General features: G+C 40.1%; 1 protein-coding gene across 1 annotated transcript in view; it reads right to left on the bottom strand.

Annotated features, from left to right (window-relative positions):
* The window catches only part of FREM1 (FRAS1 related extracellular matrix 1), a 75,414-nt gene that overhangs the window by 12,642 nt on the left and 47,232 nt on the right, over window positions 1–15,540 (bottom strand). Inside the window, exons 26-33 of the mRNA XM_009469204.2 lie at window positions 10,803–11,217; window positions 9,945–10,146; window positions 9,324–9,468; window positions 6,921–7,050; window positions 5,435–5,507; window positions 2,414–2,563; window positions 863–1,104; window positions 101–148 (exon numbers count right to left, since the gene is read on the bottom strand). Coding sequence (XP_009467479.2) covers window positions 101–148; window positions 863–1,104; window positions 2,414–2,563; window positions 5,435–5,507; window positions 6,921–7,050; window positions 9,324–9,468; window positions 9,945–10,146; window positions 10,803–11,217 — 1,405 coding nt within the window. The remainder of the gene's footprint in view (window positions 1–100; window positions 149–862; window positions 1,105–2,413; window positions 2,564–5,434; window positions 5,508–6,920; window positions 7,051–9,323; window positions 9,469–9,944; window positions 10,147–10,802; window positions 11,218–15,540) is intronic.

The raw sequence follows: 15,540 nt of genomic DNA, 5'->3' as shown, positions 1-15,540 counted from the left end.
GTATTGGTCACAATGAATTATTAACGGTCATAAAGCCTGCAAAGAACAGAATCAGAAAGAAATCACAGAAACGTCTGAGCAATACTCATAATACTCTTACTTTGAAAACCACATCAGTTCCATTTCTAAATACAGATGAAGGATGAACCTGAAAAAAGTAGAATAGCAGAATGAGATGGGCATATTCATGCATTACAGAAACAAATGGACTTTATGCAAGATTTACTACAAGGTCTGGGTTACAAATCATGCAGAATGTATCTTGGGTTTAGTTCTTTCTTTTTCAGAATGGAAACTGATCACCTCTGAAAACAGCCATTAAAAATCATGTTACAAGTGTGTTTATAAACAGATTCCATTTACTTGTGAGATCATAATAGCGGAATGTTACTAAACCACCTAGTTAAACCAATATAGCTTAAGCAGAAAAAGCAATGAGCAAGTTTTAAGTAACTGTTCCCTGTTTAAGCTAACAGTATTTTCAGCTTTACAACTTCAGGAGCAGATGCACAGCTTCTGTACCTTGGCCTGGCTCCAGTGACTTGTTTCTTCTAGCTGACCCATAATTTAGACAAGATTAGAAGCTGCATAATTGCTGAAGTTGCTTGATGCATGTTTCCTCCCCCAACTCTGTTTTTCTTCCTCTCTTGCTTACATGGATCCTCAAAATCAGGATTTTTTTTTTTATCCCCTCCTCCCTATTTTTAAATAGCTCTCAGACCTGACTCAAAGCAAACTCAGATAGTTTATGCTTATTGTATGGTCAGGTAGGATCACTACAAAAATATGACAAATAAATTAAGATATCAAATCCCAATGAATTCACAAATCAGTCCATCACTGAACTACAGAAGTGTCTTACTATTCTGCCATTTCCAGTCACTCTCAGCCTGGTCCTCCTTGACTGATTTGCCAAGCTCTGTTCCTGCCACGGGTCTTCTCCATGCTCTCTCATCCCTTTGGAAGGAGGCAGTGGGATCCCTTCCAAGGGAGCATTGCCAGGCCTGGGAGGTGACGAGGAGCCCGAGGAAACTGGAAACAGCGTGCCTCTCCCCCAGAAGTCATGCTTGCTTTGCCCAGAAGAATGCGAATAGCTGCACTGACCTGAAAGCATAAAAAATGGCAGATGGTCACTTCTAACTGCATAAGCAGATAACTGGTCACGTTAACATGGGCACATAAACAGCTTGTCATTAAAAGTTGGATGATTCTTTCACTTGATGTGGTTGATTTGCTGTTTGTTCAGTCATCCTCATTTGTAGGGTTTGCTCTGTATATATATATATATATATATATATATAGTATATAACTGTTATATATTGCTCTGTATATATATATATATTTTATACATATGTGTGTGTGTGTATATATAGTATATATATATAGTATATAGTATATAGTATATAACTACTACCTCTATATGTATGTTTTTATACATAATGCATCTGTCTACCCACAGATCAGAATTTCAGCTGAGCATCTGATGAAAATACCTGTTTTCATGCATAGATTGGGGCTTGGAGTGTGGGGTTTTTGGTCATGGATAGACACGTGTCTTTAACTAATGTTGGTGATACTTCCATCATGCCGAGACAGTTTTGTCGTCAGAAATCCAGGACACTATTGTTGCTACAAACTAGTTGTGTCAATTAACTCCTGATTTACATTATGAATGTTAAAGAGAAAACAGATCTGAAATTTTAAAAGGATTTTTTGTAAAATGAAGCCTAATTCATTGCAACACAAGTATTTAAAATATTGTTCCACTAAGCACCAGAAGAAAAAACACTCTTCAGCTTTCAGAGGACTCAGCTGCTTTGCTAGTTATTTGTATTTTTCTGCAGTTGCTTCTTTTTTGGTATGATTTTAGGCACACCACATTTCATCACTGGAAAAATCAATAATAATGCACACCTAAAAGCCTGAGCTCTGTAATGATCACTGCTGCATGCTGTAATGTTGTGGACCGTGTTTGTTAAGCATTAGAAAATGTATTTCTAAGAGCTGGGTTTAGTTATTAGGTTTCTTTTTTTGAGAGGAAAATAAATCTTTTTCAGAGGTGTATAACAACTGTCATACAATAACTGGGAAAAAATTCTAATGGACCCAAAAAACATTTTTTTCCCACTTTAATAAATGAGAACTGAACTCGTGTCATTATGAAAAGTGGTTTCTTTCCTTGCACCCTTCTCATTTTGTACTTGTTGCTTTCCCCATGCTGTGTTTGCTATGAGGATGAATATGATTTTGTGAGAGAATAAAGGGTCTGCAACTGTCAAGCCTGTTTTCTCTAAAAAGAAATTAAGCGTTTTGATCTGAAGGTGAGTGTTAGGAACAAATTGTGGTTGAAAATAAGTAGCTACTCAGCCAAGATTGTCCCACCTTCTTAACGATGAAGATCAAAAGAGAATACCTCCTTTTGAGTCCAAAATTTTCACTACAGCTTTTGTCCGGGTGCCAAGAACAGCATTCACAGGGGTGTTCAGAACTACTTCAAAGACTTCATCATCTTCGTCTAATCCATCATAGGTAATTGCTATATTCCACGTCTTGGTTGACATTCCTAACAGAAATAAACATTTTAATTACTCTTTAAGTGCTATTTCAATCAGTCAGGGTGTCAAAGAAATATATTAATTAACATGTCTGCAGCTAGAATGGAGTAGCTGGTGTATGCTATTGTGTTCCTACCAACTGACTGGACTCCTGCGGTTCTTCCAAATAACATTAAGTTCGAATTTGCTCCTGAGCAATGACGATTAAGTTCAAGTGTATACACTGTAACAAAAAGCTGCTGTAGATGTGGGAAATGATGCTACAATAGGTAGATTTAGGACTTCCGTTGCAATTTTCAAGACAAAATGTATCATATGCTTTTTATCTTGAAAGCTTCATTTTAGAGATGGAACAATTATTTAAAATACCTGCAAATGGATCAAAGACTATGTTAGATTCAAGTACAACCTTTTAGGCAGATTTTGTACTTGGCTAGAAAATTTTTACTTTGTTGCTTGCCTTTACTGCGTAACTTCAGGCTTACATTATGGGAACGAGAAAAGATCATTCCAAGATAAAGGACTGGGCTGGTTATTACCCAAAAGGCTACAAAATTTTTTGAGGAAAAGTCAGAGGCAGCAGGACAGAAACAGATCTCAACGTACACATTACTGTCAAGAAAACATCTTGGGAACTGTTTCTGCATCACAAAGTTAGTGCTAACATCCAAAATGAATACCAGAGATACAAGTGCAACATTGGCAAAAAAAATCTCTACATCTTTATGACACTTTGCATGATCTCTATTTCCTTGCTCCTTTCCAGTCTGAATCCCCTAGCCAAGAGAAGCTGTCAGTACAAACAGACCCATAAACTCAGATAGGGTCTTCTTCTGCAACTTTCCATTACAATTTATTGATTGCAATCTAATGTGCCAATCAGTCCAGTCAATTAGCATAGTTGAGGTTTGTTTTTAAAACAAACCTATCAGCCTTACTAAATAATTAATAAATACTACTAATTAATACATATCAAACATCTTGAATTTAGAACTAAGAAACTGGTGCCTTGAATGTAACAGTTTGGAGGGTTCTTGCCTAAGGATAAGCCTAAGCGAAGGACTTTTGAAGAGAGCCACTCAAAAAAGACTGTGTGAGAGAGCTTAGCTGGCTTAACTGAGAAGCTGGTCAGAAAATGGGAACAGTGTGCATCTCTCCTGTCTACATTTACAGTTAATTTTCATGTGGCTCTACCACCATATTCAGAAAGACAATAGCAGTAACTCCAAACTGGCCCATGCTTGGAGAATCTGCATGGACCAGCAGAAAAGGAAAATTCTAGTAAAGGGCCTTGCACTAAAAACCTCTTTGCAACAACCTCTAGCCATTTCAGTCCAGAGGCTGGTAAGCTTGACTGCATAGTACATTAGAGCAAAGAGAACTGGAATCCTGGGCAGCACAGTATGTAGGACTTTTTACACTGATCTCTCAAATCTTTCTTCCATCTTCTAATTCAAAACTAAAAAAACTGAAATCTAATGCTAGATAAAGGGTCTCAGAGAGTGGCTCATTGGTTTCAGAAGTTTCATGTGTGTTCCAGAAACACTGGAAATTAGGGCAGATTTCCACCTTTCTGCCCAGTTTTTTTTTTTTACTGCCATCTGCTGGGTGTCCTCCCTTATCCACCTCTGAAAACTAACCAGCAGTTGTTCATTCTACACTTTTTTACATAAAATTTGCCTTTCTCAAGAGGGGCTGTAGTGGCACATTTCCAAAATAATCTCTGTACCATGCAATGCTTTTTTTTTCCAAATAAAAACCTTAAGTCCTAAAGTAAAAATTGCCAGGCTTTGGCTGGAACTGACTTACTATATTCCCCATAACTGTTTTTCAAATGCAGGTAAGCACTTGGACTAATTTTACCACCAAATACATGCCATTTATTTCAGCCTTTCACAGATTATATATTTTCTCTCCTCTGTAGTCACTGTGAATTTCTGCCATTGAAATCTTACTGCTGGCAATCTTGGGATAACCTCAGTTGGCATTGCAGGCAACATCCTGGGAGGCCTGTGCAGATCCCATTTCCTAAACTCAAATAAATCCTGGACTATGCCAACGGGGTGTGTTCCAAAAAAACTCAGACTTGCATATGCAAAGGAAGTGATTATGACAGCAAATTGGTTTTCATTCCCAGATAATCTATTTTTGTGGGCAAAACCAAGTTTTTCAGGTGAAGCTGAATTTCTTAATGGTAAATTGTGAAACTCTCACCTGGACTGTTTTATCCCTAGACACAGGGAGATACCCAAAGAATAATAATAATAAATTGTGCAGAAGAGATGAAGCTTTTTTTCAGTATCTTCACATTTGTATTCATTTTTACTATTGATTCTCCACCAGCAAAAAAAAATCAAGCTCCTTTTGATAATACAGTTACTGTCATTTCTTGCTATTTACAGCCTCAGCCAAGGTCAGACTGCTGTTACGATTACAGTGCAAGCAAAGATGAGGTCTGACAATTTTTGGTTCTTTTGCACTTTTCTGGTCTTGGATACCTTGCATAATTTAAGTTGTACTAGTTTTCTCTAAATTTCACCAGTGTCCTGGTCAAATCTTTAAATCTTTAAAGCATCTCACAGCTCAGCTCAGGGTGAGTCCTCCTCAGCCTAGCTGTGAGGAGACTAGGAAACATCATTTCAGCACTTTTGATATTTTAACTGATGTAAAGGGGCCATATGCCATCTCACCCTAAGTAATAAGGATACTAATTCACAAAGGAAGTCCACTGCACTTCCAGAAAATGAGCACAAGTGTCTTTAATCCTATTCAGCTCCCCTGGCTACAGATACGTAATAGGTTTCACTCTCCAAAATGAGAGTTTGCACTTTCAAAATCAGTGAATTAATTTTAAAATTATTCAGTGCACTGGTTCATACCTGGATCAAACTGAACAAGCTTGGAGGGAGTCACTGTAAAGTCCTTTCCCAGTATAGCAGATATTTCGTTGACCTGAGAAGAAATCAAACAGTAAGTGCCATGCTATGACCTATTTCACCAAACCGCTGCATTGTGCTGTGTGCCAAAGCTACTGTGTGCCTCTCCATGGAGTCTCAAAAAGACATGCCAACCTATACATGTGCTTAGGCTGGAAAGAAAGATAAAGGCCTAAAGAATAAACCTTATGATGTGCAACTGTCATTCTGTCCTTGCTCATGGTTTAAATCTCATAATAAAAAAAATCTGCTTATCTTAAAATTTTGCCTTTTCCCCTCTCAAACTGCTATTTGACAGCACCAGATAACACTGCTGTTTACTACGGCTGGGGACCCAGCCATACCTGGCTCCTGGACAGGTCTGTCATGGGATCCTGGAAGAGCAGCAGCAGCCTGGCCATGTTTGCCCATTTAGCCCTTTGTGAGGTCTTGGAAGAAGTGTTTGCATGCAGAGCTGTCTGTCAGTCCCAAAGACTCATTGGGATAGGCATGAACCCATGCATATGTAAGTATGGGAACTCTAGCAACTCCCTGAATTTTTACAGGAGACCGGCGGAGGACACCAGCTTCCACACTGCGTTCTTGATGCTGGGGACAATTTCATTGGTCTTCTTAGCCAAGTGGCAACCAAAGTAGAGTCACTGCAGTCCGTGAAGGAGAGGGCAGGATACCCCTGGTGAAGTCAATAGCAAAATTCCCACTGACTTCGGTAGAAGAAAAATCAAAACTATATTTCCAATTAGGGCTATAATCCTGAGAAACTGTGAGAGAAACTCTTAGTATTTTTCTAGCAAGCGGAGCTGGTAGAATCCTGGAATTTCCCTCTTACGAGGAAAGATAAAATTTGTAGAGGGAATTTGCACAAAACCTGTTTTATAAAATTATAACCTGCAGCTTTCAGTCTAATTTTTCTGACATAAAACAGGCTGTTACTGAAGATATAGGGGCTTCCTCGGGCTATTTCCTAGGCTGATGGCAGTGGAAGGAGAAATGGGGGGTGCTGCCATGACTGTGGCACTGAAGCTCCCATAGCTCCTGAACTCCTCCAGCCTGAGCAGGGAAATGAGAAGTCCCAAGGCCCCAGGTTGACCACAGCCTGGATTTTAGAGTGGCAAATCCTGGAAACCCAGCTTCTGACCACAGTGACAGAGGACAATGCCTGCTGTGTCATAGAAGGTCATCAAAACTGAAATACTGCTCCAAAACATTCAAGTTTTGGTTAATCAGCATTTCTACCTAAAAATCAGAAAGTTTTGTCAGAATTTTTTCAACCATCTGTACTAGCAAGGACAGTGTCCTGGCAAGCCTGGTTTGAATTGCATGGCCTCTTTGCTGATTACTGAAATACCTTTTAAGTCTGAGGAAGAAATTAACAGGCTCCACTACTTATTATTAAGTTTCCAGTTAGGAGCTTGGCTTTTAGCTTTACCTTCACTGCAATAAACGCGGACTCTGCAGAGTGCCCTGCCCTGGTGATTTTCAGAGACACCACTCCCACGCTCTCACACACTTCATATTCAGTCTGTTGCATTTCAATCCGAGACCACCGTAGCTCCAGCCTGTGGGAGAGGAGGGAAAGCCCGTGTGAAGCAAAGCCACCTCCCCTGCTGCCCCCATCCCCTGCTGCTCCAAGGCTCAGTCAGGAGCCATTTCTCTCCGGACTGCTGATTTAGCCAATACACATACTGAGTCTTTGTTTCCAAATCAACACATTTGTGTGATTTGGCTGATTAGAAAGAGCAAGAGGCGGTTAATAAATCTTCCAGTCAAGTCCTGGTCTACCCCAAACCAAGCCTGAACCTTGTTTCAGAACCAGAAGGGTTCTGCAGCAACTTTGAGAAGAGCAGAGTTTGTCCATAACACCAAACAGGCCAAGACAAGCTATCACTGTTTCTTCCTGGTTCCCATTATCCCTGTAGTTTTATTTTACTCTCACTCCCCAGAATTTTCTGTGCAATATCCTTCTTTCTTCCCACCTTCCTTCATCTATCCTCTAACTCTCCTCCTTTTAGAATATAGGCCACACTCCAGGACTTCACTGCCTCTGTGCAAGTGCCCTCCCCACTCCCCTCACTTTAATACTCTATATGTACTTCACTCTTCAGCCATGGAAGTGGCTGAGACCAGGCGTCTCATACACTGAATTTTAGAATTGTTTATAGGGGATATGATCGAACCTCGGAGGATCGCATGCTGCACAGGGTAGCCGATAAAGATCTCGCCTTTTTAAAACCTTTGATAAAAATTAATGAGAGTCAGAGAGGAATGAGAGAGAGCAAAAAGAAGGAAAATGGGCTGTGCTACTTACAAAACAACTTGGACTTTTCTAAAACAAACTTCTAGACTTTTCAGGGTTGACTGGCTCTAACACCAGTGTTAGTTTCCTCCTGTCCTCCTATATCTTCTGATACTCATGGTATGGGCAACCCATTTAGAAGCTGATTTGCTTTCTTTTTGCTAAAGAGGATGCATGTGCCAGATGTAGTCCAGCAGCATTCAGATAAAAGCTGGGATTTAATTTTAATAATAACAACATGCAAATCAAACTTGTATTTTGAACCAGTGACCATTAGGTGATAAATTGTTCAAAAAAAATCTCTCACAAGCTTTTAAATACAATATTAAAAATATTATTTTTTCCTTAAAAGCCAAATTCCCCTTTGTTCTGAGGTCCAGTGCAGCTAAAAGATAAACTCTACTTCTCTGAAACTCCTGTTTGCCGTACAAAAAGTGGCTTCTCTTTGCTCTCTTCGTAAAGCTATGATGTTAAACATTGTTATTTTTATACAAGCACCCACACTTTCCCACTAGGAGTGGCAGCGTTTTGATTGTGCTTTTAATACCAGTGCAACCTGTGAGCTGAGCACAGCGCAGCTGGGAAGTGCTCAGGCTGGCTGTGTTCTGATGTGTTTGTGCATGGGGACATCTTTTGGCACTGCACGAAACTGCCGAGGGGCTGCCTCTGGCCCTGCTCACTCCCTGTCCTCTCCTTAGCATGCAGGTAAGTCCTCTGCAGAGGTGCCTGGCCCTTGGAGCCAGCTCTCTGCTCCTTTTCCCTCGCCATGAGTCCTAGTTTGTAAGTAGCCCGTTTAGCTGAGGAAAATAGCATTAGTTATTTTTCTCAGTTACTTCTGATTAAATAAATTTGTTGAACGTTCAGCCCTGTTTTCAGAAATAAAGATAAATGTTGCCCCTGCTGTAGAGCTAGTCCCACTGTTGGCCTTTGTCATCAAAGCACAGTTCAGATGATACCCCAGTCTCTAATTTTTGTACATTAGTCTTATCATATGTCACAAGGAAATTTTGATAATATGCCTAATATAAATTCTGGCAGCAGGTGATAAAGAAGACACTGTGTGCCCTCCACCTTCTTTCTGTGCTCTTTTGCAGAAGTATGGCTCTCCTAGCTTTTACTACTTGAAAGCATCCCCTCCATCATGATCTCAAGCTCGTGAAAAAGGTGTTGCCGTCAGCACAGGGCAAGAGTGACCTCCGGCTGCAGGACCAGGTACATGAAGCAACAGTCCGGTCCCTCAGCACCCAGTATCACAAATCTCCAAATGCCCAACGGCCACTTAAAGTAAACTCCATTATGTTTTTCTGTGAGGCCTCAAAGGCCCTTGAGAACTGTGCCTCAGTCTAACCTGGAGCTAGCCCTTTGTATTTCACCTCCCTGAGGGGAAGAAACCTTCTCTACTCTTCAGCAAAAGACATGGCAGTTTGAGCCATAGCTGTGTTCACGCCTGCGCGGCTTCACACCGCAGGGTTCATCTGCCCTGGGGGTCAGCGCACACAGTGCACCACAGCACACACCACCGAGCGTCGGAGCTACCTTTGGGGCACCGCGGAGTTGCCACTGGCATCTGTGACTTGAAACTCCAAGTCGTCTGAATTCACTTCCCGCGATGGATTGATGACATAAAGTATGATTTTGCTGTTTAAATCCTTTTGGCTAAACCCTTCCTGAATAAATCCACCTGGGAAAGAAGAGAAACATTCAGGTGAATCAGAAGCCTGTTAATAAGAACCACATAGCTCATATAGACTGTTTTCAACTTTTCTTTTTGTTGACCACTTAGAAAATTTGAACTTACAGAAACCTGGTTTTATAGCTAAACAGCAACATCCCAGCTTGTTATAATAAGGCCCAGCCAATTTCTTCCCGTGTCACATGTTTATCAAATGGCCAAGTTCAATATTCAACTTTTTTTTCCTTGACACAAACAAAAAATAGTTTCCCAATGGCAGCTATTAACAATCATCTCAAACTCTTTAAGGATTCATGAGGAGCATGAGACTCAGGTTTTAGTGTAAAAACTTTCTTACTACATTCAAACCTTGCCCAAAGTTTGCTAAGAAATTTTGATTTGCTCTATCAAGCAAACATTAACAGGGTAGGTTTTGGAATCTGGTCTGGTATGTCCCAAAATACAAAGATTGTAGAAGACAGCACCTGTTGTTATATTTTCCAGGTAGCCATAATGAGGACCTCGTAAAATCTTAAAAATTATTTTGTCATCTTCTGTATTGGGGTCAGATGCCTTCAGGGACCTGGCAGTAATATAGATCCCGTAATTGCCATTCTTCAGCAGTTCCACATCAGAAGAGCAATGGAGATGAATAATTTTTGGTGCCATTTTGTCCAAATGATCCACCTAAATCAAAGTTAGACAAATGTATATTCATTTTACAGTATCAGGATATTCTTTGTCCTACTTATGCTAAAAGCACAGTAGCCTGCTCAGAGTGGCCATAGCCACTTTGGCTCGCAGTCTGCTCCAGAAGAAGTCTGTTCCCCAGTTAAGTACTACTTCCCATGAGAGGTTTCCAGGCCCGGATTGCCCAGTCGCTTGCTGCATGCAGCGGGATACAACACACAAGGGAGGGTAACACAAATTCTGTGCAAATCAGTGGGTCAGGTTCCAAGTGGGAAAGCAGAGCAGGAGGAAGTTCATGCCTCCCCATAGCTGGGCTCAACTTTAGGGCTGAGGTTTCTTTGTAAAATATTTTAGCAAGCATAAGTATGTAAGTATGTACTTGCTTATATTTATATAAGCAGGATGTCTTTCCTCTCTTAAATACAGTCTGTCTCTTTCCACTCTATAAAATTCTTTGCCCAAGTAATGCATTGTGTCAAGCAGTTAATTCTCCAGGTTAATGATTCACGGAACACGGAAAGCAAACATTTTAGCTGATAAATACCTCAGTTAAATCACAGACTGCAGCAAGTACCAGTTCTCATCAAAATTGCTACATTTTCCACCTTAGCATGCTATATATCTCTTTTAAGTAGGCCTGTGGTCACACTTGCCTGAATGGTGAATGCCACTGGCTCGCTCTGCACCCTCCCATTCACGATGAAGCCTTGGTTAGTCCTATCTGTTGCAACAAATGTAAATCTGTCAATCTGGGAATCCCCACCTCGGTGCTTGTATGCAACATCCCTGTTGTCCACATCTTGCTGGGTGAAATTGTACTGCAGTAGCACAGCCCCTCGATAATAGAGATGACCGTATTGGGGGAGCTGAGCCAAGAGGAAGGTAAGGTTTTCTTTGGCAGTGTCTGGGTCTGAAAGCTGCAGGACATCAGAAGAAAGGAGTGCCATAGCGCCTTCCACTAATCTTAACCCTGTGTTCCTAGATAGTGTGGGCAAAGCTTGGTCGACTGCCTCCAAGGAGATCATGAATGTCCCATGCTTAGTCCTCAGTCCATTGCTGATGATGAATCTGGCAAAGAGAGGCAAGGTAGTCTTCAGCATGTGTTCTTGGTTCACCATGTACTGAAATGAAATGATAATACACACCTTTACTACAGAACTTGCCTGTGTTGATACTGCAAAAGCAGTAGATCTGGTTTGAGCTCAAACCCAGACTGTGGGGGGGATGGATGTATAACTTAAAAACAGAAAAGCAGATGGCCAGGTATATGGCAAGAGTTACAATGCATCTGCAGGAATCTGAGTAGATGCCAGAGGAATGGATTTGAGGATGTACACATCAGTCTCAGCAGTCATAACAGAGCTGATCTAATCTTCTAGCTCACATACAGATGGAGCAGATCTAAAATGGCAGGCTGGCTGGGGCACTTATTGCACCGTCTGGCATACATACACATTTGTACACATCCTTAAGTATATCTTCACTTGGTTACCTGGCAGTGGCAACTGCCAGTGAAAGTGCTGGCTTTGTCTACAACTTAAAGAAAGAGGTGTGTAAAGTGCATGGTTTGCCTGGACAATGGTTTTTTTGTGTGTTGACTGCTGTTTTTTGTGTTGACTGTTTTGTACCCAATAACCCCAAAACTATCTGAAAAAGCAAGCTGGAAAAAGATCCATCCTCATTTCACTTTATGGGTTTGTTTAGGCACTAACTGTATCTGTAAAGTTCTGTGTATTCAGAGGAACTGATTTATGTTTCTTTACAAAACTCAAGTAGGGTTTCACTGAAATACTAAGATTCTGTGGGAGATATTGGACAGAACTATACAAGTTGCTAGGGTAATTTTAAAAATTTAGATGTCCATACCATGTATTTATCAAAGGGTCAAATCTGCAAAGTTCTTATTGCATACTGGGAATTTCTATTAATAGCAGCATAGTTTCTTACAGTTCTCTCTCAAGCAGTAATATTTCTTTAGATATACTAAAGAATTGATTATGCTCTGCAGTTAATTTTCCTTTCCTAAACAAGAGAAAGATAAAGGTGCCCATGGCTGGAGAGAAAATCTGTTGGAAGCCTATCAGCTGAGTATGGGCTTTTGCCATACAAGTGACAGCATGTTCTGTAGAAATTTATTACCAAATTTAGTTGTGGATAAAAGCAAAGGAAAACCAATCTTTTAGCCTTCAAAATTCATCCTACCTTTCGTTGTCAAGATTATTACTTAAGTATTTTTTCTGAAAGCAATTACATTGCACATTGTCATGCATAACAAAAACTTTGGAGGGTATATGAAACTAAAAATTGCTTTGAAATTGTCTCACGGTCCTTCACGTCCCATCACCATACAGTACATAAGAGTTACCTTTCTTTCTACAGAAGTTCCTGTGGTTATGCTGCATAGTACATGCAAAAGCATCTTGGAGAGTGTTTTTCACTCCAGGTTTGTTCTGCCTGAGCCAGAACAGTCTGTTTTGCAAAGAAATTTGCTTATGGTAGACCATTCATATTCCCTGACTTTCCTTTTTCTCCCACCCTCCAATGCCAAGCACTTTGAATTCACATACAGTTACACTTATGCAGTTGATCTTGTATGGGACAGTATCATGGGACGGTTCTTTCAGACAATATGAGGGCCAGTCTAGCTGGCTGCTTTCCACCTAGCATGCTTCTACCATACATAAGTGAAATGGGGACTGGTTGACATTTAGATTATCTGCCTTCTCTTGCTCTCTTGACTTCAGACCTCAAAAAAGTATTTAAATAATTACAGGGTCAGAACCTGGCCTATTATTGCGTGCCTTGAATGTAAGTAAGTGCCCTCCAGTAGGTCATGGAGTAGCTTACTGTGTCACACAGACAGTCCATCTAAAACCCCTCACTGCCTTCACCAATGCTGGATGATTAGGGCTTGATCAACTTGTAAACCGGCAGTATGCCATGAAACAGATGGGAATGAGCATAGGCAGACCAGGGACTATATAGCAGTTAGAAATATGTTTACTGAGGATGGTATTCCCAGCTGGGAACCTAGAGACATCTGTCTTCACTGACCTAATGCTATTGTGCCAATGGTAAAAGGGTTGTGCTGTTTGTAATCTAGCTGAAATAAAATACAGAATTAGAGTAATGATGATAAATACTATGTTAAGGAAAAAGAAAAGCAAAAGATGTTCAGTCAAGACCTTAACCATCTCTTCTAAAAAGTTTCGAAGATTGCAGCAGAAGTGAGTTTCCTCGGGTTCTTTTGATGGCTGTAAAATCATTTGGATAATGTTTCAAACAATATTTAAGTGAAAGACTTAGATAATTCAGTTCATGATGTTGAAGATTCTCCCAGTCTTCTACAGAATACCAGATAGGTGCAAACCTCCTGGTTATTTACATCAGACTGAAATTTATGATACAAATGTTGTACACCACTTGATTTCACAGATGATGAAGCTGCCTGTGTCCAAGACATCCTTTTTTTCTGCACTTTGGGAGATTTTGGGTGTTTATTTCTGGTCTATGGCTGCTTCATCTTTTCCTTAAGAATGCAAAGCAGCCAATATTCTCCTCACTCTGATGAAATTTAGGGGACAACTCTCAGGCACAGTTAGGAGGACATGTTGCATGGTTTGATTTCACCATTACCAACATTTCATGCTTTCTGCAGTTTGATGGCAAGAGAGTTGGCTGTAGGACCTAGCATCTGTCATGGCATTTAAAAGATAAAAATGGAATCATAAATAGTGCCAGCTCATTACAAAATCGAGCCAGCGTGTCAAAATGGAGGACATTAGCATCTTCTTTTAGTATCCTGCTGCCAGCATCTGATGTCAGGTTGCTAATCACTTGAAGTCATCTGTCCAAACAAGCACTGCCAAATCTTTCTTCCAGGCCAGCAGCACCAAACAATACAGGCAAATTTATGCCTGAAGGAAGTACTTCAGTGGAAAGTAGAAATCTGATCAGTTAATCCCTGCCCCCTATAATTACCCATATAATTAATGTAACCATTCCTTGTTTAAATAATAATAATATTCAGCCACAATATTTATATGTCTACAACATCAAAGAACAGCAATTATTGTGATTAAAATAGTTATTGAACATCAACAGTTATTAAAGCATCATAACCTTACTTTTGTAAGGCTGACTTTCTAGTTTGGTTCTTAGCCATTGGCCTAAACAGAAGACATTGGGTTTATCTGCATGCACAGTTTCCCTAGAATTGTTTGGTCTGCTTTCATTGGTGTGGTATAGAAGTCATACTGATGCAAGCCACTCCTACACTGCCCAATTTACGACTGGCATGACTGCAACCTTACTTGTGTAAGCTAATTCTAGTTTTGGTCATAGTGTTTCACAATCAAGAAACATAAAGCCAGAGAATATTTGTTCACTTGTTCTGTTATGACTACAAATGGATCAGACAAATCTCCTAACTAGAATTTCCACCACATTGAATTTAGTGGAATGGATAATTTAAAATGTTTCAACTGAGGAAAGTCCCAAAATTCTTTTGGCTTAACTCTAGATAATGTCACCTGAGCTGCCCCAGTGTCATAGTGAGGTTTATTTGATGTCTTCATGCCCCAGTTGCTTGACTTCCCTGCAAAAAAAACTCTCAAACTGGGTGATGCAACATGTCCTTGAATATTTATCATGCATCGTGGAAAATGCCATTCAGATCAGGAATGTATTCATAAGAGAGTGTAAAAGGGATCTTTTCTGAATTGCAGCTCTTAGGAGCTAAATCCTTCATTTTTCTTAGTCAAAAATTAAAAATCAGTCAGCTTTTATTTTTGTGTGGAAAATTTGAATTTTACAGGAAGTCCATTTTCTGTCAAAAGCTGTTTTCAGAGGAAATTGCCAGTGTTAGCAAGAAGTTAGCATTCTTCCTTTGGAAATATTGTCCTTATTTCTGAGCTTTTTTTTTTCCCCCTGAACTTCCTCTTTTTTACAAAACTGTCCCCGAGACTTTGAGCAACAATACATCTACTCTGTCTTTACCTGATGATAACTCATTACATCATTCCACTCTATAACCGAGGGAGGTTCATTTAAGAACCAAATAAGAAAATATTCACTTTAGGAGTGCACCTAGTCTAAGCTGGTCTGAGGGGAAGGTTCAGAACCAGGTGAAAGTAAACTTGAATATCACTAGGCTACTGAACTGGGCCTACAGATAACCAGGTTTACCCCAAAAATCCAATTCTCTACACAAATTTCTGAGCTATTGTGGTGTCAGAATAGATAAGTGGACTGGTTTTCAGTATGCTTAAGAACTACTTACGGATTCATAAAGCCTGGAATCAAATGAATATGATAAATAAGAATAGACAAGGAAGCAGTTATTTAATACCTGGATGGATCTTTTTTACCGTATCCTGCTGTAGCAAGAAA

The sequence above is a fragment of the Nipponia nippon genome, unplaced genomic scaffold, assembly GCF_047370975.1.
Source record: "Nipponia nippon isolate SJK-2023a ecotype South Korea unplaced genomic scaffold, ASM4737097v1 scaffold_8, whole genome shotgun sequence".
NCBI classification, from domain to species: Eukaryota; Metazoa; Chordata; class Aves; order Pelecaniformes; family Threskiornithidae; genus Nipponia; species Nipponia nippon.
This window is presented reverse-complemented; position numbering and strand designations above follow the sequence as displayed.